This window comes from Zingiber officinale, chromosome 7B (assembly GCF_018446385.1).
Source record: "Zingiber officinale cultivar Zhangliang chromosome 7B, Zo_v1.1, whole genome shotgun sequence".
In the NCBI taxonomy this organism is placed as follows: Eukaryota; Viridiplantae; Streptophyta; class Magnoliopsida; order Zingiberales; family Zingiberaceae; genus Zingiber; species Zingiber officinale.
The window spans coordinates 25,155,999-25,181,423 of record NC_055999.1 but is presented as its reverse complement, the minus strand read 5'-3'; the positions used below and the strand labels follow the sequence as shown (position 1 = coordinate 25,181,423).

The window sequence follows — 25,425 nt, the reverse complement described above, 5'->3', positions numbered from 1 at the left end:
AACATTATATATATTTTATTGGTGTGAAAATAAATATACATTAGTATTATTAGTATTTTGTATAAAAATTGAATATAATAATTCTATATAATGAAATGAATTTTATAATAAACAGTATGTTAAATTCCTAACTTATTCGCTTAAAATTTTAGATCTCCTTCTATTAATTTTATAAAATCTACATATATAATAAATAGTAATTTTAATTCATTTAATTTGATTTTTTAAAAAAATTGTAATCCATTTTAGACACGTACGAATACCAAAAAATAAATACCAATAATAAGCTAACACATAAATTTAAGTTTATCCATATTCATAATTTTAGAAATAATAATATTGAAAATTTTTCATATTCTTCTAAATTAAATATACTAATTTAGAAATTATGTGAGTAAGACTATATATATATATATATATATATATATACTAACATTAAATATTATTATTTAATTAACTAAATTCTTTAATTTTTTTTAGAGTAAGTATAATTTGGGGAATACATTTAACAGATAGGTCAAATAATCCTTAACAAATATCTTAAAATGTGTATTTAGATCCAAAACTCTATAGAAATTTAGTAGTATCCAAATTATATTTTTATACAGTTTTAAAAAATCATATGGTGATATTGAAACTTTACTTTTAAAAACTCTATATATTTTGGTATTCAAACTTTTATGGATTTTCATGGATTCTTTTAAAATTCTTCAAATACAAACTTTAAACATTTGGTAAACTTTAAAAAATAAAAGAAAAGGTCATCTATTCATCGTTGAGATTTCTATGGACTTTTAACCCAACATGTCTCTCTTTTCAACCGCTTCGCCTCTCTTTTCCCTTCCTCCACGGTTCTGCCTCTTCCTTGCTCCTAGATTGAATTCCTCCACCGTTGAATTCAAGCTGCATCTGCTAATCAACTGCTTTCTTTCCATTTCCTTGGCTCTTCTTTGATCTCACTCTCACAAGTAGATGAACATCTATTGGAATTACACTGTTTGGTTTTATTGTTTTAGTTAGTCTAGAAGAAATCGTGGTGCTTTATATTTTTTTGAATTTGTTGCTTGATTATTGTGTGATCGCCGATTTGTATATGCTTATTATGTTTATGGGCATATTTTGTTTGTATGTGTGATGATAAAAATTGATCTTTTAATTGGATGAATTTTGTACGTGTGATATGGGATACCCGATTTTTCTTCATGTAGTGTTATCTCGGCGACGTTTATGAGAAGGTGTGGTAGAGGGCATTGTGGCTACATGTTCTTCAATATGATTCATTTGTATTTGTTTATGCCACCAAAAGAGTATTAAAATGTCTAAAATCAAAAAGACAAAGACAAAAAATGATCATGGAGAAATTCTAATTTTATTTCTTTGTTTTCAAATATTTTTTTATAATTTTTAAATTAAAAAAATATATGAAAATAATATTTTTCTTTTTGATAGTCATATTTGATAGGGGTGTTAGATAATAACTTATAATATATTATTAAATTATGAAATCTATAAATTTCCATGAAATAGTTTAAATGTCCTTAAAAGTTTTGTAAAAACGCTTATAGAACTCTCTATAATTCTTTTCACAATATGTGTAATTTTATAAAAATCAATAAAAATCTATCTAACTCTATAAAAATATATCACTAAAAAAAATCAATGAATCTGAATATTTAAATAAACTTGAATCAGTGTCTCCACTTGATGAAAATCTTGACGATTATATTTGAGAACATTCTAACTCCAAATTTTGTCAGTTGCTTCATTTTGACATGTTGCTTTAATGGCCTATGATGTCGTCCAATTGAAATTTATAGGTGATTTTACAATACTTACAATTTGCACGTAATTTTTTTGGACGAAATAATATTTTTTTTTTCAAATGTTTAATAAAAATAGATGATTTTAAAAATAAAATATCTCAAACCTTAAAATCTGGGTACTTTCTTATATCTAGGGTATCAAAAATTGCTTTGATTTATCTTCAGTAAATTGAATTTCATCCAAAAATAATAATAATAATAATAAATTTAGTTAATTTCGACTTAGCTCTTGGGATCACTGGATAAGGTTCTATTAAAATTTTCTATTAGCCACTAAAGATAAATCGGATGCGGGCGCGGGATCACGACTTCTTTGCTTCAGGATTCGTGTTGTGATATTTCTTAGACGGAGAGGGAGAGGGAGATCGGCGCTGCAGAAATGGAAGCATTGCGGCGGCTGATCTCGGCAGCGTCGGGGGAGAACGGGGTGAGCGCTCTACTGATGTGCAGCTTCGTGACCCTCAGCTTTAGATCGCACCAGCAGCAGCAGGAGCTCGACACCCTCGAGGCCGAGAAGTCCTCCCTCCGCGACTCCATTGCCGCCGCGTCGTCGGCCATGTGGTCCAGCCGCCAAGACCTCTTCGACCTCGCTTCCGCCGCCCAAGATCCCTCCTCATCCTCCGCAGGCCGACCCTTCATCCCCCTCTCCCGCCTCCGCGCAATCTACGGCGAGACCGAGCCAGCAGCCCCCTCGTCTCCGCCTTCTTCACCAAGTATGCCTCTTGCCCCTTTCAATTTACACCCAATTTTCTGTTTTCCCTTAATTACTTTCCTTGTTTTGTTATTTCAAAGGGTTCTAGCTGCAGTGCGACTAATCTGTTCTCTCAGTCATTTAATCGATCATCATGGTTCCCGATCAAGTTGATAAATTTATTGTTCTTTTTTGGTTTTAGATAAGCATTATGCTTGCTTGCATTTCTTTTTGAGACTGCACTATGCATTTTAGATTCAAGTGTTTTTTACTGAACCATGGTTTAGATATTATTGATCACCGGGAGACCAAGATTATATGGAATTAACTGCAAGTTGCATATGTCTGTACTATAAATAATTATTCTGGTTAATTCTTTCTGCAAGTAACAATAATCTATATTTTTGGTAAATAATTTCTTGCATGGCTGGGGATCGCCAAGGATAAACTTCAATTCCCAAATATTGCTTATTGATATATTCTAGTTATGCTAATGAAGCTCATCATGTGGTGTGTAATGGACCATGCATGACATGCTCTAGTCCCACATAGAAGATTACTCATGTATATCTTCAAGGTTGATTTTGTACTGAGCTATATTTTAGATTCTGGTGGATGACAATTCTTGTCTTTAGTGCTCAAGAGGATCTATAAGAGCATCTTCAATTGTTAGAACTCTATATGAGATTTTTTTATAGTCTCCAATATGTTGGATCGTTAAAGAACGAGAGAAGAAACTTTTCTTTTCTTTCGTAAAACTAGAGTATGCAGCGGAATAAAACAAAGAAAGAAAAGCAACGGACACGTTTCTTTTTTTACTTGGTTCAGAGCCCTGCTAACTCCTACTCCAAGGCTCGTGATCTTTGATCACTTTTGTTGGACAATCCACTAAATAATGAAATAGTACAAGTATGAATACAATGTAAAAGTAAAATAAATATACCTACAACAACGTATAGAAGATGAAGCGTAGGTTATCGGAAGCCTCTCAGTGTTGTAGTAGTTACAACTTGCACGAGCAGAGAATGAGCGCATTAGGAAATTGAAAGGCAGAAGTTGAATCTGGCTTGGAGCTCGAGGGCTTCTTTTATAGGTCTCATTCCATCGACTGATAAATGGTTTCGTCGACTGATCACTCTATCCATCGATTGAACATCTTTTTACCTTTTGTGATTTGATTCGAATCTTGATTAATTTTGGAAATATATTGATTCGTCTATTGATCGCCTTGATCCGTCGATGGAACTGAAATTTCCATTTGCGGTCTTGATCGGTTTTTCAAGGTTCCGTCGACTAAACACCTTTTTTCGTCGACAGAACGATCCCGCAAAAACATATTAGAAAATTTATCCTGCAAAACCGAGTTAGAGCATAAACCTGCAAAACAGGATTAGTGCAAATATAGTATGCATGATTAAGACAGTTAAGACTATCTTGATCTCAACTTAGAAATGTCCGTTGGTTTCTTCAGTTAGATCAGCACCTAAGGTTTGTCTCTACCGGGACACGACCTTACCACACTCTCTCGGAGCTTACCCACCCACCTGCCAAACATCTAGTCCTCCAGACCTGTGTGACTTTCTCTGCTCAGTGTCTGATCACCTGATCTACTAAGACTTTTCCTGCAATACTAAATTAGCACAACAGCAATAATAGTAATGCAAATAGTATTGGTAGAACTATACTTAGGTTTACCAAAATCCGCTGGTCCAGTCGACCACGCGCGGTCAACCAGAAACCATCCGATCACATATGCTTGGAGTTCACTCCAAAATTTCTCACTACTTAGGGTTACCTCCCCCTAGGTTCCATTGTCAGGCTTCACTCACCAGAATTTTCACCACCTAGCTTTACTCACTAGGGCCTAACTTCACTCACTAAGACTTTCACTGTGCTTAGAGCTCACTCCTCAAAGACTTCTCATTACCTAGGGCTACCTCCCCATGGATACCTAGGGTTATCTCCCCTAGGGTTTTCCTCTTTACCTAGGGTTACCTCCCCCTAGATATCTAGGGTTACCTCCTCCTAGGGTTTTTCTTTTTACCTAGGGTTACCTTCTCTTGGGTTTTTCTCTTGCCAAGCATCATAACATCTTGACCTGCTTGGACTTGCTAGTCATTCGGTAGACTACTCATCACTTGCCAGTCATTTGGTCAATATTGACCTGACTAGACTTCATACGTGACTAGGTCAACCTTGACCAAGCTCCATTAAACATATTATCTAACAAATATCAAAACTCTGGAGGTCGATTGCATCAACATAATATGTAAGGGTGTCAATTCGGGTGGGTCCGGTCGGGTTGAGTCGGGTTGAATTTTTTCTATAACCTAACCTGAACCCGACCCGAACCCTAATTCAACCCGAAACCCTGAAACTTGAACCCGAACCCAACCAACCCGATCAACCCAAACCCAACCCGGATAACCCAAAAACCCAATTCAAAATGACTTTTTTTTGCTATTTTCCATATAATTCTTCACTTTTATCTCAATACTCTATCATTATCATACTAACATTGATATTACTATACATAAAAACATATTAATTTTCAAAATAAAATTCGATTTAACCCTAAAAACCCACTAAAGCCTATATTTGGGTCAACCCGAACCCGACACAACCCGAAAACCCTCCAACCCGAACCCGACCCGAACCCGAAAATGCCCAACCCGAACCTGATTTTTTTCGGGTCGACTCAGGTTGGGTCGTCGGGTTCCTTTTTGACACCCCTAATAATATGTCACCTCGATGCCATATCAAAAATATAAAACCTATCACTCTCTCCACAGTCAAAAAACCTTCCTATAACTTTTTTGTGGGCCGACATTATCAAATTTTTTATACATCATTAATTATTGGTCCCATCCATATTCATAATTTTGAGATTAAAGAGCATGTTTGAAATTTCACTACCTCTCTTAAACTTTAAACCTCAAACCTTGCATCCATAATGGTTAGAGTTTTTTTCTTCAGCTTTTTCATTTCACAAACCTCTTTTAAAACCTTCCATCGGAGATGCCCTAATCATTTCTACAAAAGGTCATACGTTGACCCCGGACGCCCCCACACGGCTGGCTCCACAGCCAATCAGGAAATCGAACATGCCATTTCATGAGAGGGTATTTTCCATTAACTTCGCTGGGAATCGACCCTTTCCCATTTTTGCAAATCTACCACGTAGTGACCAGCTCAGTTATGCCCTAAGAGCTGGAGATGCCCTAATCATGAGAACATGCGACATATTAATGCTTTAGCTTTGGATTTGATGAAGTCCTTATGATGTATGCTTGTCCAAAAGCGGAGAAGATGGTTGGCTAGGAAGGTGGCTCTAATGTTGACTACTTGAAGACTCTAATTCAGCAAAAAGGGAGCGTTAGTGCCCGGGCCAGGAAGGGGTCCTGATGTAGGTTCTCTGATACTCAAGTGATCAAGTTGAGTAGAAGAATAGTAGCTATGAGTATGTAAAATTGCATAGCATCACGTACCTCCGCCTGTAGATGGAAACCCCCTTTTATAGTGTTATTGTTTGTTTGTACACGAATTTCAAGGCGTTTCCATAAAATGGCAGACCATAAAGATGCTTTGACATCTTTCTCAAAATGGCCCGCAATCTCTGCGTTTGACAAGGTGAAAGCTTCAGTGCACCACTTGCATATGGAATATTCTCTGTCATCTGTGGCACAAAATACCACAAAGGAATGTGGAGCTAGTAAACCATTAATGTGTTGTGATCATAGGTCGGCTAAGTCCCCTCCATCATCGAATCAGACTAGGCTTTTAGAGGGAGTCGACTCTGATAAAGGATGTAGACCACCTTGAGGACTCGGCTCGGCTAGGAAGAGTGGCAGATCGGTCAGAGTGGAAGATCGGACAGGAAGAGTGACTGGCCGATCATCCAAGATGGCAGATCGGCTAGTCGGGTTAGTTGGGAAAGATGGTCATTGACCTCCCTTGACCTTGCCAATTTGACCTTCTTTGCCCTCATGGCCGCTCTTCCTATTCTCTGTATCACATACCTCTCCTTTAACTCTAGTCGAAGGAGGTGCGGGTCCGATTGACTAGTCAGCCTATTGTTCAGCCAAATCGCTCCTAACTGGTGGACTAAGTTTAGCTGGAACTCGACTGACTTTTGCAGATTGAAATTGACTGATTTTTGTCAATCAATTTTTTGTTAATTTGGTGAGTGGCTGGTGGAGGGGCTGTTGCTCGAAAGCTTGGTAATTGGATGATCAGCCAATCCGCTAGATTTTTGAATTACCAAGCCAAATTTTGACTTGTCAATCTAGATGTTGCCGATCGGATGCAAATGTATTTTACCAATCTGAATTTACCCATTGGATGGCTGATCGAAGCATTTTAATTGGAGTGGCCACTTGGTATTTCTAGCGGTTGCCGATTGATTGGCCCCGGAGTTGCCATTTGGCTCACATGTATTTGCTTGGAATTTAGATTTTAACTGTCATTTGTCGACCGGACTTTGAGCATATGAAGACTATCGTTGTTATTCTATAAAGTGGAATTTTGTCGATCAAAATCGAGTTATTGGAATTGCCTTTTAATTCTGATTGAAATTGGGTAGGCTTATTTGATAATCTCTTTGCAGTCGAACAGATGTGGCACTCTTTGGAAATTGGTCGAATGGAATTATTGACGGAAGTCGTCTACCGAGTGTTGCTCAATTTCCCCTTGCAGTTGTGCCTTGGAATTGTTTGATTGCTCTTGTCGATCGGACAAGCAAAGCCATTGATGGGCTCTGACCACTTGCTCCCAATGGAAACCAAGTGCATTTTGCCACTCTGAATATGATGGGAACATGATCCCTTGTAGCTTTTGCTTGGAGTTTGTCATTCGCGTCTGTCTGGCACCGATCGAGCGGTTGAGTGGTGCCGAGCGAATGACTGAGTGTTGTCGAGCGAACGGCTGGTGCCGAGTGAGCGACTAAGTGGTGTCGAGCGATCAGCTGAGTGGTGCCGAGCGAGTGGCTGAGTGGTGCTGAGAAAGCGACTGAGAGGTGTCGAGCGAGTAGCTAAATAGTGTCGAGCGAGTGGTTGAATAGTGCTAAGCGAGCAGCTAAGTGGTGCCTCAGCCGAGCAAGCGGTTGAGTGGTGCCGAGCGAGTGGTTGAGTGGTGTCGAGTAAGTGGCTAAGTGGTGTCGAGCGAACAACTAAGTGGTGTCGAGTAAGCGGCTGAGTGGTGTACGGATAACCCCATCTATGACTTGGCGCTAGGGCACAAGAGTCTAGGGCGTGGGCGCGTGAGCAAGCACATTTATAACTCGATCATGAGGTCCAAGAGTCTGGAACTTGGGTGCGAGAGCAAGCACACTTATAACTCGGCCGAACTGTCTAAGAGTCTGGGACATAAGTGCGAGAGCAAACTCGTTTATAACTCGATCGAACGACATAAGAGTCTAAAGTATGGGCGTGAGAGCAAGCTCGCTTATAACTTGGTCGAAGGCATGACAGTCTGGAGTATAAGCGCGAGAAAAAGTTCCCTTATAACTCGATCGAACGACATGAGAGTCTGGAATTTGGGTGCGAGAGCAAGCTCGCTTATAACTCAGCCTAACGGCACGAGATTCTGGAATTTAGACGCGAGAGCAAACTTGCTTATAACTTAGCCGAACGGTTCGAGAGTATGGAGTATGGGCACGAGAGAAAGCTCGTTTATAACTCGGCCGAATGGTCCGAGAGTTTGGAATTTGTCAAGTCGGAAGTTGTTGACCAAAAGTTGTTGATTAAAGCTGATAAAGCTTTTAAACACTTATGATTGAAATGTTGAACAGTCAATTGGAGTTGAGTTGTTGATCAGTCGAATCACCTGGAAGATCGGTTGACCTTTTGCCCATATTTGTTGTCGAACAGACTTTACTTTGGATGCCGATCGGATTCAGCCAAACAATTTTCATAAATTTTTAGATTTGAAGCTAAGCTAATTTTGATTGGATTGAGAGTCGATCGGTTGTGGTCACTTTTATTTGGATGGGTAATTTGACCTTGCTTATTTTGACTATAATGAGAATCCAGTTGACCTTTAATTTGAAATTTGCCCTCCCACCTGATAAGAATAGGGATATAATCTAAATTTAAACTCTAAAATTTAAGTTTTAGGCTTATCTGTCGAGATGACTTGAGTGGATAATCCCAAGCTGCCAAGCAGGATGGATGAGCTGCTTAGGCTGAATGAGTTAGATTTTCTCTAAAAGATTGTCGATTGTCGCTGAACTAAATTGCTCTAATTGACTTTGCTTTGGCCGATCGGACTCTCAACTTGGATTTTTTATTTGAATTTTGCCCCTTTTTACATGTGATTTTGATTGGCGATCAGACTTTCCATTGGCATTTGATTTTGCCCCTTGGAGTTGTCGATCCAATTTTTCCAAATGGCTGATTGGCAGGAGCTTGGCGATTGGAATTGTCCCATTGGAGAATGTTAATTGGTTGCCAATTAAAGCCGCCATGCCCTGACTACCGATTGAATAATTACTTTGCAGCCGAACGGATGTGGCACTCTTTGGAAATTGGTCGAATGGAATTGTTGACGGAAGTCGTCTATCGAGTGCTGCTCAATTTCCCCTTGCAACTGTCCCTTGGAATTGTTTGATTGCTCTTGCCGACTGGACAAGGAAAGCAATCGATAGGCTCTGACTACTTGCTCCCAATGGAAACCAAGTGCATTTTGCCACTTTGAATATGATGGGAAAATGTTCCCTTGTAGCTTCTGCTTGGAGTTTGTCATTCGTGTCTGTCTGGCGCCGATCGAGCGGCTGAGTGGTGCGACTGAGTGGTACCGAGCGAATGGCTGAGTGGTGCCGAGCGAGCGGCTGAGTGGTGTCGAGCGAGCGGCTGAATAGTGCCGAGTGAGCCGCTGAGTGGTGCCTCAGCCGAGCAAGTGGTTGAGCGGTGCTAAGCGAGTGGCTGAGTGGTGTCAAGTGAGGGGCTAAGTAGTGTACAAATAACCCCATCTATGACTTGGCGCTAGGGCACAAGAGTCTAGGGCGTGGGCGCATGAGCAAGCACGCTTATAACTCGGTCATGAGATCCAAGAGTCTGGAACTTAGGTGCAAGAGCAAGCACGCTTATAACTCGGTTGAACGGTTCGAGAGTCTAGGACATAAGTCTGAGAGCAAACTCGTTTATTACTCGATCGAACGACATAAGAGTCTAAAGTATGGGCGCGAGAGCAAGCTCGCTTATAACTTGGCCGAAGGCACGACAGTATGGAGTATAAGCGCAAGAGAAAGCTCCCTTATAACTCGGTCGAACGGCATGAGAGTCTGGAATTTAGGTGCGAGAGCAAGCTCGCTTATAACTCAGCCTAATGGCACGAGAGTCTGGAATTTAGGCGCGAGAGCAAACTCGCTTATAACTTAGCTGAACGGTCCGAGAGTATGGAGTATGGGCACGAGAGCAAGTTCGTTTATAACTCGGCCGAATGGTCTGAGAGTCTGGAATTTGTCAAGTTGGAAGTTGTTGACCAAAAGTTGCTGATTGAAGCTGATAAAGCTTTTAAACACTGATGATTCAAATGTTAAACAGTCGATTGAAGCTGACTGTCAATCGGCCGAATTGCCTGGAAGACCGGTTGGCCTTTTGCCCATATTTGTTGTCGATCAAACTTTGCTTTGGATGCCATTCAACTAAACAATTTTCATAATTTTTTAGATTTGAAGTTAAGCTAATTTTGATTGGATTGAGAGTCGATCGGTTGCGGTCACTTTTATTTGGATGGGTAATTTGACCTTTGATTTGAAATTTGCCCTCCTACCTGATAAGAATAGGGATATAATCTAAATTTAAACTTTAAAATTTATGTTTTAGACTTATCTGTCGAGATAGCTTGAGTGGATAATCCCAAGTTGCCAAGCAGGATGGATGAGCTGCTTAGGCTGAATGAGTTAGATTTTCTCTAGGAGATTGTCGATTGTCACTGAACGAAATTGCTCCAATTGACTTTGCTTTGGCTGATCGGACTCTCAACTTGGATTTTTTATTTGAATTTTGCCCCTTTTTACATGTGATTTTGATTGGCGATCAGACTTTCCATTGGCATTGGATTTTGCCCCTTGGAGTTGTCGATTCAATTTTTCCAAATGGCGGATCGGCAGGAGCTTGGCGATTGGAATTGTCCCATTGGAGAATGTTAATTGGTTGCCAATTAAAGCCGCCATGCCTTGACTACCGATTGATCGATTTTTTTGTTTTCAAATGGCCGATCGGCAAAGCTTTTGCCGATCGACGATTGGACTGCCGATTGACTGCCAATTGTGAATTTCCTGTATAAACTGGAGAATTTTCCCAAACTGGTTGTTGTTTGATATTTGCATATAGGAGCTTCCAACTGCCGATTGGAGTTTCTAACTTGTGAATTGACCGATCTAATTGCCGATTGGAGCAGAGTGAAGCAGATTGGCTATTTCCAATTAAAGCCGATCGGATTTTTTCTGTTGGACTTTTTTGTTTTCCAATTTGCATACTGCCATTTGATTGCCGATCAGAATGCATATTGGAGAGTTGCTGGTCCGATTTTGCACCCTTGACTTTGAATTTTCTTTTTCAATTTGGGAGCTACGGCTCAGCTTTGCCCTTTGGATTTTACTGCCTTTGACTTTGTCTTTGATGAGGATTTATCCTTTGGAGTATTCGATTGAAGCCTTGTGATTGGAGAAGCCAATAAGCTAATTGAGCAATCTTGCCCTGAGCTGCCGAGCAGCAAATGAACTGTTGCTAATCGGATTTCTAGCGCACCAATAATGATACCTAAAGTACTCTGATTTCTTGCTCCCACACTGTCGTGGTGCTTTGTTTGTTGAAATCCTCCAGAGCCATGACGATGGCAAAGAGTCTCTAGCATCGCCCATCTTCACGTTCCAGATCAAGTTAGTTCCCACGGACGGCTCCAAATATGATCCGTCCGAAAGTTGAGAAGATGGTTGGCTAAGAAGGTGACTCGGATATTGACTACTTGAAGACTCTGATTCAGCAAAAGTGGCTCCCAGCAAGCGGTCTTGCATGTCAAAGGGAGCGTTAGTGACCGAGCAGGGAAGGGGTCCCGGCGTAGGTCCTCCGATGCTCAAGTCAGTGATCGAGACGAGTTGAAGAACAATAATAAGACCAATAGCTATGAGTATGTAAAACTACGTAGATTCACGTACTTTCGCCTGTAGATGGAACCCCCTTTTATAGTATTATTGTTTGTATGTGCACGAATTTCAAAGTGTTTCCATAAAAGGACAGACCATAAAGATGCTCTGACATCTTTTTCAAAATAGACCCGCAATCTCTGCGTTTGACAGGTGGAAGCTTCTAGTGTACTGCTTGCATATGGAATATTCTCTGTCATTCGTGGCATAAAATGCTAAAAAGGAATATAGAGTTGGTAAACCATTAATGTGTTGTGATGATAGGTCGGCTAAGTCCCCTCCATCGTCCGATCGGACCTTGCTTTCGGAGGGAGTCAACTCTGATAAAGGATGTAGACCACCTTGAGGACTTGGCTTGGCCAGGAAGAGTGGCGGATCGGCTAGATTAGCGGATCGATCAAGAAGAGTGGCAAATCGGCCAAGAAGACTGGCGGATTGATCAAGAAGAGTGGCAGATCGGCCAGGAAGAGTGGCAGATCGGCCAAGAAGATTGGCAGATCGGCCAGGAAGATTGGCAAATCGACCAGGAAGAGTGGCGGATCGGCTAGAGTGACGGATCAGTTAAGATGACAGATTGGCCAGAATGACGGATCGGCTAGTCGGGTCAGTCGGGAAAGATGGTCATTAACCTCCCTTGACCTTATCATAACTCAACCTACCAATTTAACCTTCTTTACCCTCGTGCCCACTCTTCCTATTCTCCGTATTAGTTACCTTTGTATTGGTTGCTATAAAATCACCCAGTTGATACACTTTGAATGACCTTAGCATCATTGAAGAGTGATTGTTATTCACATTAACACTAACAAGATGGACACTGAAGCATTGATATAAGTGCTATGAGTAGAAGCCTTTTGATCATGGGAGTTAGTAAGTGTACTTTAGGCAACCTTTTTATCAAGATGTAACTGAATTCTTAAGCTAAGACATTAGCCAGAGGATATTTTTTGTTGGATGTTTATTATCTAATTGATGTTGCAGAAGCAAGCATGTAGTATATCCTTGATAAAAATATAGATGCTAATGTTAGTCCCTTACGACCGGTAAGAGAGGGTGAATTGCTCTGCACAATATAAAACAGGCAAACACCTTTCTCAACTCGATCAGGCTTTAAAACAATTACAAACTTTAAAACAATATAAAGAAACCAAACAAGTACGAGACAAAGGAATTTTTTACTTGGTTAGCAATCAAAGGATTGCTACTCCAAGGAAAGTAAGCTTAGTAGAAAAATCTCCTTCTTGAACAAAATATCGGAGGCGGAGAAGCCTCGTACACGAAAATGAAGCTCAGGAATGAAAAACTGAATAGCTATCGAAGTACAGAGTGTGTTGTACTGACTACTAAGATTAGGGTTGTATTTATAGCCAAGTTCCGGACGCCTAGAAGGGCTCCAGGCGCTGGGCGTGGATAAAACTTTATCCACGTCGCAACGGCTGCGCAACGGTCCAATAATAAGATTTATCTAGTCCGAGCGCCTAGAATAGCTCCAGGTGCCCGGACCGCCTTCGCATAGCGGCGCCTCGCCAAGGTGCCTCCGGCTGGACCAGACCGGTCGAAGCGCCCGGAATAGCTCCGGGCGCCCGAACCATAGTCAACTCCACGTTGACGTTATGTCCGAGTCTACCGCTCCGACTCCGCTCACTTGGGTGATTTTGGCCATCCGGAATAGGGCTCACCCGAACTGATTTTCCGGCTTTCTCGAGTAATCTTTCGCTCCGGCTTCTCGACCCTCGGAAACGTCGCACGCTTCCTTCTCGTCCGCCGACTTACTCTTCCGCAGCGCCTCGTCCCTCGGACGCACCGAGCCCATCGACTCTCTCCTGTGTCGTCCTTCTCGTTAGCTGCGTCTTTTGCTCGACTTCCTATACTCCTAAGTTCCTGCACACTTAGACACAAGGCATCAAAAGACAACAGGAATTGGTTAATCGCATCAATTCTATTACGGGTACTTATAATCTCCCCCTTTTTGATGTGAGCAAACCAAGTTAAGGTAAACTAAAACAAATAACAATAAGGTAATTATTATAAATTTTGCAATTAAAAAAATATGCAAAAATCAAAATGTACCCTCCCCTAGACTTAACCTCTAATTCTCCCCCTTTGATCACATGAAAAATAGGAGTATTACTTGAAGTAAATTCAAAACGGAGTCTAAGGGATAAAAATAACTATCATCCATAAAAATCATGAACTTTAAATTTCAAACATTTGGACTTTTACAATTTATAAACCACTTGAAAAAAATAATTGTAAAATTTGTTCAAAAAATTTTATAACAGTTAATTAGATATATCCAAAGTTGTGAAAAAAAATAAAAAAAAAAATGAAATTGATTTGAGCAGTAATAAATTATTTTCGACGGTAAGATGCATTTTCTTAAAAAAGTTCTTAAAAATAGTTTTTTAAGTAAAAAAAATCTTGAAAATATTTTTGAAGGTGTAATAGAGCAATTGTTTTGTCAGAAAAAATAAATTTCCAAAAATTTCACGTTCGAGAATTTTAATATTAAAAATTAGTATTTTAATAAAAAATATACAGAAAATTCAATAACGGTTTAAAAAATTTTAAAAATATTTTATTGGACAGAGAACATGATGAATTTTCATAGCAAAATAATTTTTTTTAAAATAACTCTACGGAAAAATTTTAAATTGAAAAATATGATTTTTGTTAGAAAATTTATAAGAATTAATACAACGGTCAAAAAATATTTATAATTTTTTCTACAGTTAAGAAATGAAATCCTCTTTTCCGAAAAAATTATTGAATAATTAATTTCGAACAGAAATTATACGAAAAAAAATTATTTAAATAATTCTAAGCAAACAACAAATATTAAATCAATTTAAAAGTACGATATGCATAAAAATTTAATTTAAACACGATTTTGGAATCCAATATAGGTTCCTTCCAACCGAATTAATCAAAAAACTTCCTAGGGATATATTTTGATGACAATTTTCTAATTTGGCCTTTATGATATCTAAAATGTCAATTAGTCCATTATAATTTCCAACTTGTTGAACATGTGACCATGCAAAAATCTTCTATTTCTACTTTCAATTTTTCATTTTCAATTTTTATCTTGTCGAAATCTTCTAATTGACGAGATGTTGCTAAGGGTAATTTTAACTCCTCATTTTGTTTTTTAAATTTTCCATTTTCTATTTCTAATTTACAAGAATTTTTCTACAACATTTTTATAAATTTAAATAACTTATCAGGAGGTAGAGATCGTACCTGACTTACCTTGTCGATCTCATTATCTGATACTCCCACTGTAGAACTACTTTCTTCTGATGTTGCTCCCCCTTCATCGATGTTCTCGATGCTCATCTCCAATGAACTTGCTTCGTCGTCTTCTTGGTGTCTTGCCATCAACGCAAGTCCGGCGTGGGCTTCGATCTCCGACTCTGACGACGTTTCGTCCCACGTCGCCTTTAGGTTTCTATGCTTTGTCGGGTCGGCTTCTTGTCCTTCTCCTTGTTCTTTAATTTTGGGGAGTTGTCTTTGACGTGCCCTTATTCATTGCATTGATAGCATCTTACTTTTCTTCTCCTTTTCTTGGCCCGCACTTGATTGAAATTATTAGTTTTAAAAAAAAAATTGAACATCCTTACCAGAACGCTTTTAGTCATCGTCAAGGGATGTCTTGGAATCTGGTTCATCCATTTTTACCTTTAAGACAATGTTATGCTTTAACTCCTTTAGATCTGCATATCTTGACTCATGAATTTCAAAAATAGAGAACAATTCTTCTAAATTACTTATCTCTAAGTCCCTAGAGATGAAATATACATCTACTAGGGTTGCCCATTCAGGAGTCCTAGGAAAAGCGTTAAACGTGTACCTTAGCGAATCTCGGTTGGTTACCTTTTCTCCGAGATTCGTGAGCTCGGTAATGAGTTCTTTGATTCTTGAGTGGAAGTGTGCAATGGTTTTGCCTTCTTCTAATCGGAGGTTGCTGATATGGTTTCAGAGCAGATCTCGTCTTGCGAGTTTTGCCTCCGAGGTCCTTTCATGTAGTTCCAGGAATTTATCCCAAATCTCTTTGGCCGACTAGTAAGCTCTGATCCGGTTGACTTCTTGTGACGGTAAAATGCTCAACAAATGGAATTCTGCCTTGCCATTTGCCACGAAGTCGGCTTACTCCTTTTTCGTCCATTGATGTTCTTCTTTGTCGTTCCCTTACTAATCCTTCGGTGCTACAAAACCAAACTTCATTATTATTAATAATTCAAAGTCAGTTTTGAAAAATACCTCTATCTTCTGTATCCAAATTGCGAACTTCCCCTTGAACTTAGGTGGATAGATGCTTAGTCCGGCCATCGTCTTCTGTGCTTCGGTCAGCGATTAGTCCTTCTAAAGTGATTAATCTCTAATACCACTTGTTCATCCCTTACGGCCGACAAGAGGGGAGTGAATTGCCCTGCACAATATAAAACAAGCAAACACCTTTCTCAACTTGATCGGGCTTTAAAACAATTACACACTTTAAAGAAATATAAAGAAACAAAGGAATTTTTTACTTGGTTGGTAATCAGAGGATTGCTACTCCAAGGAAAATAGGCTAGAAAAATCTCCTCGAACAAAACATTGGGGGCGGAGAAGCCTTATACACAAAAATGAAGCTCAAGAATGAAAAACTGAATAGCTATTGAAGTACAAAGTGTATTGTACTGACTACTGAGATCAGGGCTATATTTATAGCCAAGTTCCAAGCGTCTGGAAGGGCTCCAGGTGTCTGAGCGTGGATAAAACTTGATCCACATCGCAACGGCTATGCAATGGCCGAATGATAAGATTTTATCTGGTCCGGGCGCTTGGAACAGCTCCAGACGCCTAGACTGCCTTCGCACAAGGGCGCCTCGCCAAGGCGCCCCCGGCTGGACCAGACTGATCCGAGCGCCTGGAATAGCTTCGAGCGCCCGGACCATAGTCAACCCACATTGACTTTATGTCGGGTATTCCGCTCCGGCTCCGCTCACTTGGGTGATTTCGGTCATCCGGAATAAGGCTCACCTGAACACATTTTCTAGCCTTCTTGAGCAATCTTTTGCTCCGGCTTCTCGTCCCTCGAAAATGTCGCACGCTTCCTTCTCGTCCGTCGGTGTACTCTTCCACAGCGCCTCGTCACTCGGACGCACCGAGCCCATCGACTCTCTCCCGTGTCGTCCTTCTCGTTAGCTGCATCTTTTGCTCAACTTCCTGCGCTCCTAAGTTCCTGCACACTTAGACACAAGACATCAAAAGACAACAGGACCTAACTTCGCACAGGGGCGCCTCGCCAAGGCGCCCCCGGCTGGACCAGACCGATCTGAGCACCTGGAATAGCTTCGGGCACCCGGAACATAGTCAACTCCACGTTGACTTTATGTCGGGTCTTCCGCTCCGGCTCCACTCACTTGGGTGATTTCGGTCATCCGGAATAAAGCTCATCCAAACTCATTTTCAGGCCTTCTCGAGCAATCTTTCACTCCGACTTCTCGTCTCTCGGAAATGTCACGCGCTTCCTTCTTGTCCATTGGCGTACTTTTCCATAGCGCCTCATCCGTAGATGCACCGAGCCTGTCGACTCTCTCCCGTGCCATCCTTCTCATTAGCTGCATTTTTTGCTCGACTTCCTGTGCTCCTAAGTTCCTACACACTTAGACACAAGGCATCAAAAGACAACAGGATCTAACTTGATTTGGTTGATCACATCAAAACTACCATGGGGTACTTACAGCTAAGTCTACACTAGGCCTACAGAGAAGGAACCAATTTGTGTCTTTTTGGATTTCTATGGTGCTCAGACTCGGATTGAAGTATCTGACATAGGTGCGGATCAACTTGTCCAACATTGCTATTCTGACATAACATTGCTATTCTGACATAGGTGTGGATTCACGTGTCAACACTGTTGTTTCTAAAAAATTGATAGTGAAATTGAATGTTCACTTAAGAGTCACACTTCTATGGAGGAGGATAGTTGAAGAGTGCGAGAATTAGACATCTCTAAATAACATGTTTGTATTAATCCAATAAATCATCATGTATGATTCTTGAGATGAATCTTCCTGGTAATGGTAATAGTAAGTTACCACATGGCAACATTTCTTTTGTTTGTACATTGCTTCTCTAGATTGCCCAAGAAAGAAGAATGGAGTTTTCCGAGAATGGGAAACTTGTCTCGATCTGTTTGGCGATTTTACAGAAGAATGCTGGAGTATATGATTGAAAACCTAAATAATAACTTTTCAAGATGGGTCAGCATATTTTTCAAATGGAAAAGTCTTCATGCCAGCATTTACATTCTCACGGTGGCAACTTTTACAACTGTACCAAATACAAGTGTTTTCAATTAGTAATATACTACTATTAGGATCTAAACCAAGTTGATCAAAGGTATGTTTCGGTTCGTTCTTCCTTCTTGTGGGGCTCCCATTATTCTGATTGCAGCTTACAATGATTGATTTTTATACAATCTGCTTTCTTCCTAGAGATTGGCAGCTTCTCAGGCTCCTATTATTCTGATTGTTGCTTATAATGATTGATTGTTATACAATCTGCATTCTTCCTAGAGATTGTCAGCTTTTCTTTATGTAGGATAGGCCTTCTGATACTTTCCATTTATTCTTTTTGGATAAGCTTAGGGTATAGGGTTTAGGGTGTTTCATCGAATTTGGAGTTATACAAGAATTATGTTATGTTTATAAAAGAATGTTGTTATGTTCTCTTAGAATTTGAGAGGAGCATTCTAAGTGAATCGAAGATAGTACTCTTCTTTTTCTCTTCTTGCGTCTCATATCTACTTCATATGAACTCAAGACACATACATGGTATCCCAATCCTCCCAGGAGCCTTGCACAACCAGAGTTTCCATCCGTGCTAAGGAGCAATAACATATTGGAAGAAATACTACTGCATCTAGATGGGTTTCATAGTTAAGAACTTTTTATCATTCAATCCTCCTATATTCAATGTGTTGAAGTCATTTTTTCTTTTGCTATTTCCAATGCGAACCTTTTAAAATCAAGGTTGTTCCATTCTTTCTTCCTTGTATGGTTATATCTTTCCTTCCTTTTTGCCACTCTAAAATTCTCACCAAAAAGAAGTACAATCTTATAGCTCCGAAAGCTGTCTCATATCGATCCTTGTGGAAGGAATAGTCCTGATGGTGTTATTTTATTTAGGAGATAAGAATGTGTTTGATGTATATTCATTCCCATCCTGATAAATAATGCTATTCCACTACATACATACACTCATATACCCCTATCAAAGTCTGAGCAAGAGAAGAGAAACTAATGTTAACCAAACATTTATGTGACTACATTTAGCATTTTAACACGAGAATCATTGTTTTTTTCTTTATCTCGCTATACTCACAATTCTTGGTATCTTACAGTTGGAGGAGCAGATGGAGCAAATGAATCAATATCTATAGCTTAAGTGTATTTTGTGCCCCCAACTGGCGGCAAAGTTTTGCCTCCAGCCGACAGAAACTAAGAGCATATGAGGTGGATTAAAAAATGGAGAAAAGAGGCCGTAGTGAAAACTTGGTCAGTCTGATGGACCTTCACCCTTTCTTTTTTTTTCCTTTTTTAATAGATTTGGTAACATTTCTGTTAAATTTTCAAGTCTACTTTTGCTACATGAAGCAAAATATAAACAACTGTTTTGATAGATTTTGATGTTAACTCATCATGTTCTTCATTTCCAATTCTGTTCTGCTGCTAATAAGTTGAAGGTGAGCTCATTGCATTTGCATTTTATCTAAGTAATTCAGTGTATGATAATGTTAAAATAACTTTGCAATTTATAGTGTTGGTAGAAGTATAACTAGAAAATTACTTTTTGTTATTGAATGGAGTAAAAACGTGATTTCACTTATTCCGGATGCATCTTATCATCGAAGGGAGATGAATTACGTACCAAGCGGTCTATAAGTGGGAGGATATTTAATCCTAAGGGAATGAATCTACGGAAATTGATTATTATCCAATAAAATAACTCTGGCATCTGAGTACCAACTCGGTTATTGTGTGTTATAAACCAAACCAATCCATTTTATTTGTATGTTTAGGAAAATGACTTTATTATTAAAAAAATTAAAAATGACAAAAACAAATAATTAGAAAACTTTTAATCCCTTGAGGATTTTCACTTTGTGCAAGTGGAAATGCTGATAAAATACCACCCCAACAATCGAGGATCTTTACTATGAATCTTTTAACATGCACTTATTATTTAGTTTGGGCCAACACATATCAACTTACTACCAATTCGATAATTCACAAATCGAATAGGACTAGAAGCTCATCTAGGAATCAATCTTGAACCAACTAAAATCCGAGGACTATCCACAATGGCCAAACTTGGTATGTTTAAAGTATCGCACATGCTCACCATCATGCAACAAGCATTTTACAACAAATTAAAGTACCAGGCGTGAAGAACCCTAACGTGCATCAAGTGTGCGTACGGACTGTAAGTTGGTATTTACAAATTAAGTTGTCTCCTTGGAGTTTACTTGTCAATCGCAATTGAATATTTGCCACATTACTGTTAATTTAATTTATTTCCCATACTTTTTGGTGACGATTCTATAATTTTGGGGATAGTTAATTAGCTTCGAGCACTTGAAGCAAATATTAAATGGAAATACTAAGCAAGTTTACTTGGTGCCAAACAAAAGGGGAGAAAGGAGAATCTTTTTTGCAAATTTAGCAAGTAGCCCCCTTTTTTCTTATAAATTTAATTAAGGATTAATTAGTACTCCCTTTTTATATAGAATTTTACAAATGAATTTAACAAAAATTTAATTGAATTTCAAGTTAATTATTATTTAAATATATAATTTTTATGAAAAAAAAGAATTAGTTAAATTGAATTGCCATGGTATTATTTTTCATGCTAGTTTGTTTTTCCACTGAGTTTACTCTTCTATTGTTCCTTTTTCAATCTTTCAGTTAAATTTGAAAATTAAGTTGAGTTGGAAATTATTTTATCCTATGAAAATTAGGTGTTAAAAAAGGCACTCACTATAAGAATAACAACTATTAGTGATCGAAAATTTCAATGACAATTATTTTGATGATCAACCTCATTTAGTGACAGAATTTATTTTTTATCGTTAACATTAGCGACGGATCTTTAATGTCGTCATTGATTTTAGTGATGGAAATAAATTTTTCATCACTAATTTACGATAATTTAACGACAAAAATAAATTCCTTCGCTAAATTTCAATAGAATTTTAAAAGAATCTCCATTACTTAAGAGATTTCATCCCGTTTACGTTCACACATTCAATAACAACATTAAACATCAACAATATTCACATAATATATAGATATAATGAACTATTGTATTTATCTAACACATGAGACATTGATTCGAAGCCTCTCTTTAACTCTTTGTTTTTAGCCATTCGTTTGAATAAGATTTTTATGATTGCACAATGAATTAGTTTTTTTTTAACAATAAATGATTATATAGAATGAAACCATCATAAACAATCAAATGCAAAATGAAGTTGAATAACAAACCAATTGATAACCATCATTCAAGTTCAAACAAAGTGAAAGGAATGTTCATATCTTCCCCAAGTTTTGTCAATCAACCCCCCTTATCTCTTCCTGCCACAATCAACAAAAAATCTATCTCTGATTAAATTTCAAATCAATTCTTAGGCTCAGCCCCTAATTAGGCCACAGGAAAGCCCCATCAGCAAGATGGCAGCATCTCTCTCATCCTTCACTGGCACCACCACTGCTTCATCCACAAAGAGCTTTTTCTGTTTACTTGAGCTGGTAAACTTGTACCTTTTCTTGAATGGCACACTACTGTTGCATGGCTTCTCCTCTTTTGTCACACTACACACAGCAGCAGCTTCCATGGCCCTCCTCACCTTCCTCTGTCTTATTCCACAAGCATTACAAAGACTCTGCAGAGAGAGGGAAAAACACTTCAATACAAGTTTTTTTTTTTTTTTTTTTTTTTAAAGAATAGCATATTTATATTTATATATATATATTTCTTGCCTTGGGGCCATGAGGGCCACTCCTCCAAAGAGGAGTCTTTGTGGTGCTACAATTGGAGCAGGCTCTGATACTGATAGAATCACCAGAAGACTTGATGATTTGATCTCGAGGTGACAGTTTCATGTTGCCTCTTGGTCTGCACTGAGGCGGCTTGACCTTGTAGCTGATGGCTCTGTATCGATCCTTGAGCTGCCATATTCGACTGCACGAGTTTACTGAAGTTGCAATGGTGAATGATGATGAGCTAATTAATAAAAGCGTTTACCTCTTGTTGCAGGAAGGGATGATCATGTTGCTGGTTCCTTGAGAAGCTGCTGAGAAAGGAGGAGGAGGAGGAGGAGGAAGAAGAGGTGTTGGATGGCGGTGTGAAGAAAGGGCCTTGGCCTTCTCCATCTGATGCAGAGAGAGAAGGGGCCTGGTTCAGATCAAATGAAGACATGGGGAGGGGGGGAGAGCAGAGGTGTGGGGTTTGGAAGTTCTCGGAGGGGCTATATATATGTCTGCGCCAATGATTAGAGGAAGGACTGAAATTCATAACATGTGAATATGGAAGAGTCCTATCGACATTACTAGAGGAAGTAGAAAAATTATATATTATCTCACCTTGTTGAATTGTGCAACGTGATTTCTAAACTTTTAAATTTAATTTGTGGAATATATCCTCCACTTATGATAATCATATGTGTACCGCATGTTTAACCTACGCTGCAGTGGCATGGCACATATGTAGTCTCTCAAGTATCCGTTGGACCCGGCGGGTGTTTTGATGTGATCAACTAAGTTAGTGCCCCTAGGCCCCTTCTGGTTCCAAGTGTGCTAAGCGTTAAGCACGGTAAGTCGAAAGACGCAGGCAATGAAGCAAAGACGGGAACGCGACGGGAGCCCGTTCTAGTAGTAGAGAGTTGCAGCAAGAGTACACCGGCAGAAGAACGTGTGCTCGAGGCGTTCGGGGAACGTGGAGAAGGAAAGAAATTGAGTTCAAGTGAACCCTATTTCGGTCAATCACCCAAAAACTTCGAAGGCGACGAGAAGCAAGCAGAAAGCGCAGCCCCAGGCGCCCCATCAGGCCTTGAGCGCCTCCACTCAATGAAGGCAGAAGTGAATATTGAGCTGTTTGGATAAAGTTTTATCCCCTCTCTCGTTGGATGCGCCTAATTGGACCCTTGGGATAGACTTTTCAAGAGCTATATAAAGGCCCCTGGAGCTAGGAAATAAACAACAACTCAAGCAATCAACTGTGTAGTCTTTCCTAGTAACTAGTGAGCGTTCTAAGTGTGTAAAAAGGCTTCTCCGCCTACAGTGAAGGAGACTCTGCTAGTGCGATCTTCAACTGCCTTGGATTAACAACCATCTTGGTTGTAACCAAGCAATTCACCACACCTCTTGCCGGTCTTCGCTGCACCTACAATTGGTATCAGAGCCAGACCGTCTCAGAAGGACTAACCGCCGACTGAAGCACAACGATCAAGACAATGGCCGGAGCGAATATTCATCCCTCGAAGTTCAACGGAGACTTCGCGACGTGGAAACGCCGGATGGAGGTATTTTTCAAGAGAGAATTTGACATTTGCTTAATTATGAAATATAGTTATGCAGTTCCAAAAGATAAAGAAGAAAACACATGAAGCAAGAAGGAGCAAGCCGATTTTGTCGCCAATGAAGGCGATAATTCACCTTCGCGTAGCTGTGTCCACAAGAGGTAAGTCGATCGAAGTTACGACTGAAAGACCTCTAGGAAAATTCTAGAGCTTCTTCACGAAGGTACTTCAACTAAGCTAGCGAGCAACATCCCACCCAACGAACCTAACGAAACCTTCGATAATCGCAGAAAGTAGCGAACCCAAGCAAGGATCAAGGAGTTAATAACTCAACTAACCAACCTAGAAGAAGCCTGACTCAATCTCAATCGACGCCAACGCAACGCCTACGTAACTCAGTGGGCCTCCCTCGAACTACATCTCTCTAAGGACTTGAGGTAAGTACTTTAGAAAATTTATTTCTACTTTTGAACTTCACGAATCTCGAGTTGCAAAGCCCAATGGAGTAGAGAAGACTAGTGAACATTGCCTAAAGGCAAAACAAACGCTCGCGACGCGATGCAAAACGACGGTTGCGTTAATGATAAGACGTTTAATAAGTTTTAAAATCTAACATAGTAAACGATCGCAATCGACAACGCCAACAATGACTTGTTAACAACAAGAGCACATCAAAGATGAGTACCCGAAATTGAAGAGCAAACAGAAAGAAAAGGAAAAGGTAAAGTACAAGAAACCAGAATCCTCCAAATACAAAAACCTGAAAGAGACATGGTCAGACTCATCCTCCGAATCAGACCTCGAAGAATTCTCGGGGTTAGCGCTAATGGCCAACCATCTCTACGAAGACGACCCAAGCTCAGAGATGAGCATAGACGAAGGGGGAGGAACCTCAGAAGAAGAAAGTAGCGATGAAAGGGGAGCATCACCAAATCAGGTAAGTAAGGTACGTGCTCTAACCCCTACTCAGTCGTTTAAATTTATCAAATCTCATTCTAAAGATTTGTTTAAATTAGAAAAAGAAAATACTGAATTGAAAATGAAATTAGCAAAAGCATGTCCACTTGAGATATACGATAATCTAAAATCAGAAAATGAAAAATTAAAAATTGAAGTTGAAAAATTAAAAAATAATGCATGTTTAAATAAATTTTCAAAATAAAAAATTAGAATTTATGGAAAATTGAATTGGTACATTAGAAACCATCAGGGTCAACTTAGAAGAGTGCCCAAAAAATATGTACCCCTAAATTTTTGAATAATCATATAGGAAGGAACCTCTATTGGTTCCGAAATCATTGCTAAATTAATTTATTTAATTAAGGCTTTCAAGAGGGAAAATTAAACAAAGAATTTCTTTATGAAGCTTTGTCTAAGAAAGTGGTTGTTGCTCTAATAACCAAGAAGGCCTAGTGTCTCGCCATGACCTGGAAGCTGAAATATTGAAATAAAATGTTTAATTAACTTTTTGAAAAAGCATTAAACTAGAATTAAATAATGTTTTGAAAGTTTTTTTTATATTTTTAAAAAATTCTAAAAATTCAGTTTACTTAGAATTTTTTTTTGAAAATTTTAAAATTTAATTTTGACTTAGAAGTTCTTTTTGAAAAATTCAATTTACTTAGAAATTTTTTTAAGACTCAAAAGAAAAAAAAAATCATTTTTACTTAGAAATTATTTTTGGAAAATTCATCTTACTCAGAATTTTTCAAACTTAAAAAAAATTTTGGCTAAATATTTTAAAATATCATACTCTTACCCTATTTTTTCTATGATCAAAGGGGGAGAGATTAGTACAAGTCTAGGGGGAGATAATTTTTTTTAAAAAAAAATTCTCTCTCTTAAACTTTTATTTAGTTGCAAGTTTACTTATTACAAATTTATGCTTAAAATGTTAGTTTAGTAATTTTCTTTAAAAATTACAATTTGTCTATTTTTTACCCTAACTTGAACTTAGGTTGATATACATGAAAAAGGGGGAGATTGTTGGATCCCGCGGGTGTTTTGATGTGATCAACCAAGTTGGTTAGGGTCTTTATGTCCTGCCGTGTCCGTGTGGGAGCAGAAGGGCCTAGATGGAGCAAGGAATCGGAGTGGAAGGACGACACGAAAGGAGCCGACGTGCGTTGGAAAGGCCCGGAGAGAGCTGCGAGAGAGGCTAAGAGTGCACCGGTGGGCTAAAGCACGCGTGGCCTTC

The 25,425-nt window shown here is 39.1% G+C and overlaps 2 protein-coding genes across 3 annotated transcripts; one reads left to right on the top strand and one right to left on the bottom strand.

The window, feature by feature from the left end:
- The first annotated feature begins 2,121 nt into the window (after window positions 1–2,121).
- LOC122005581 lies at window positions 2,122–19,370 on the top strand. The gene is made up of 2 exons (XM_042560664.1): window positions 2,122–2,536; window positions 19,053–19,370. The coding sequence occupies exons 1-2, from the start codon at window positions 2,203–2,205 to the stop codon at window positions 19,094–19,096; spliced, it is 378 nt and encodes a 125-aa protein (XP_042416598.1). The 5' UTR covers window positions 2,122–2,202; the 3' UTR covers window positions 19,097–19,370.
- Window positions 19,371–21,182: 1,812 nt separating this feature from the next.
- Window positions 21,183–22,148, bottom strand: LOC122003655 (GATA transcription factor 23-like). Of its 2 annotated transcripts, none has more exons than XM_042558737.1 (3): window positions 21,956–22,148; window positions 21,691–21,892; window positions 21,183–21,593 (listed from the first exon to the last, which is right to left on the bottom strand). In XM_042558737.1, the coding sequence occupies exons 1-3, from the start codon at window positions 22,081–22,083 to the stop codon at window positions 21,342–21,344; spliced, it is 582 nt and encodes a 193-aa protein (XP_042414671.1). In that variant the 5' UTR covers window positions 22,084–22,148; the 3' UTR covers window positions 21,183–21,341. The 2 variants fall into 2 exon arrangements, with proteins under 2 accessions (XP_042414671.1, XP_042414670.1); XM_042558736.1 differs by having other exon boundaries at window positions 21,691–21,879.
- Window positions 22,149–25,425: the final 3,277 nt, after the last annotated feature.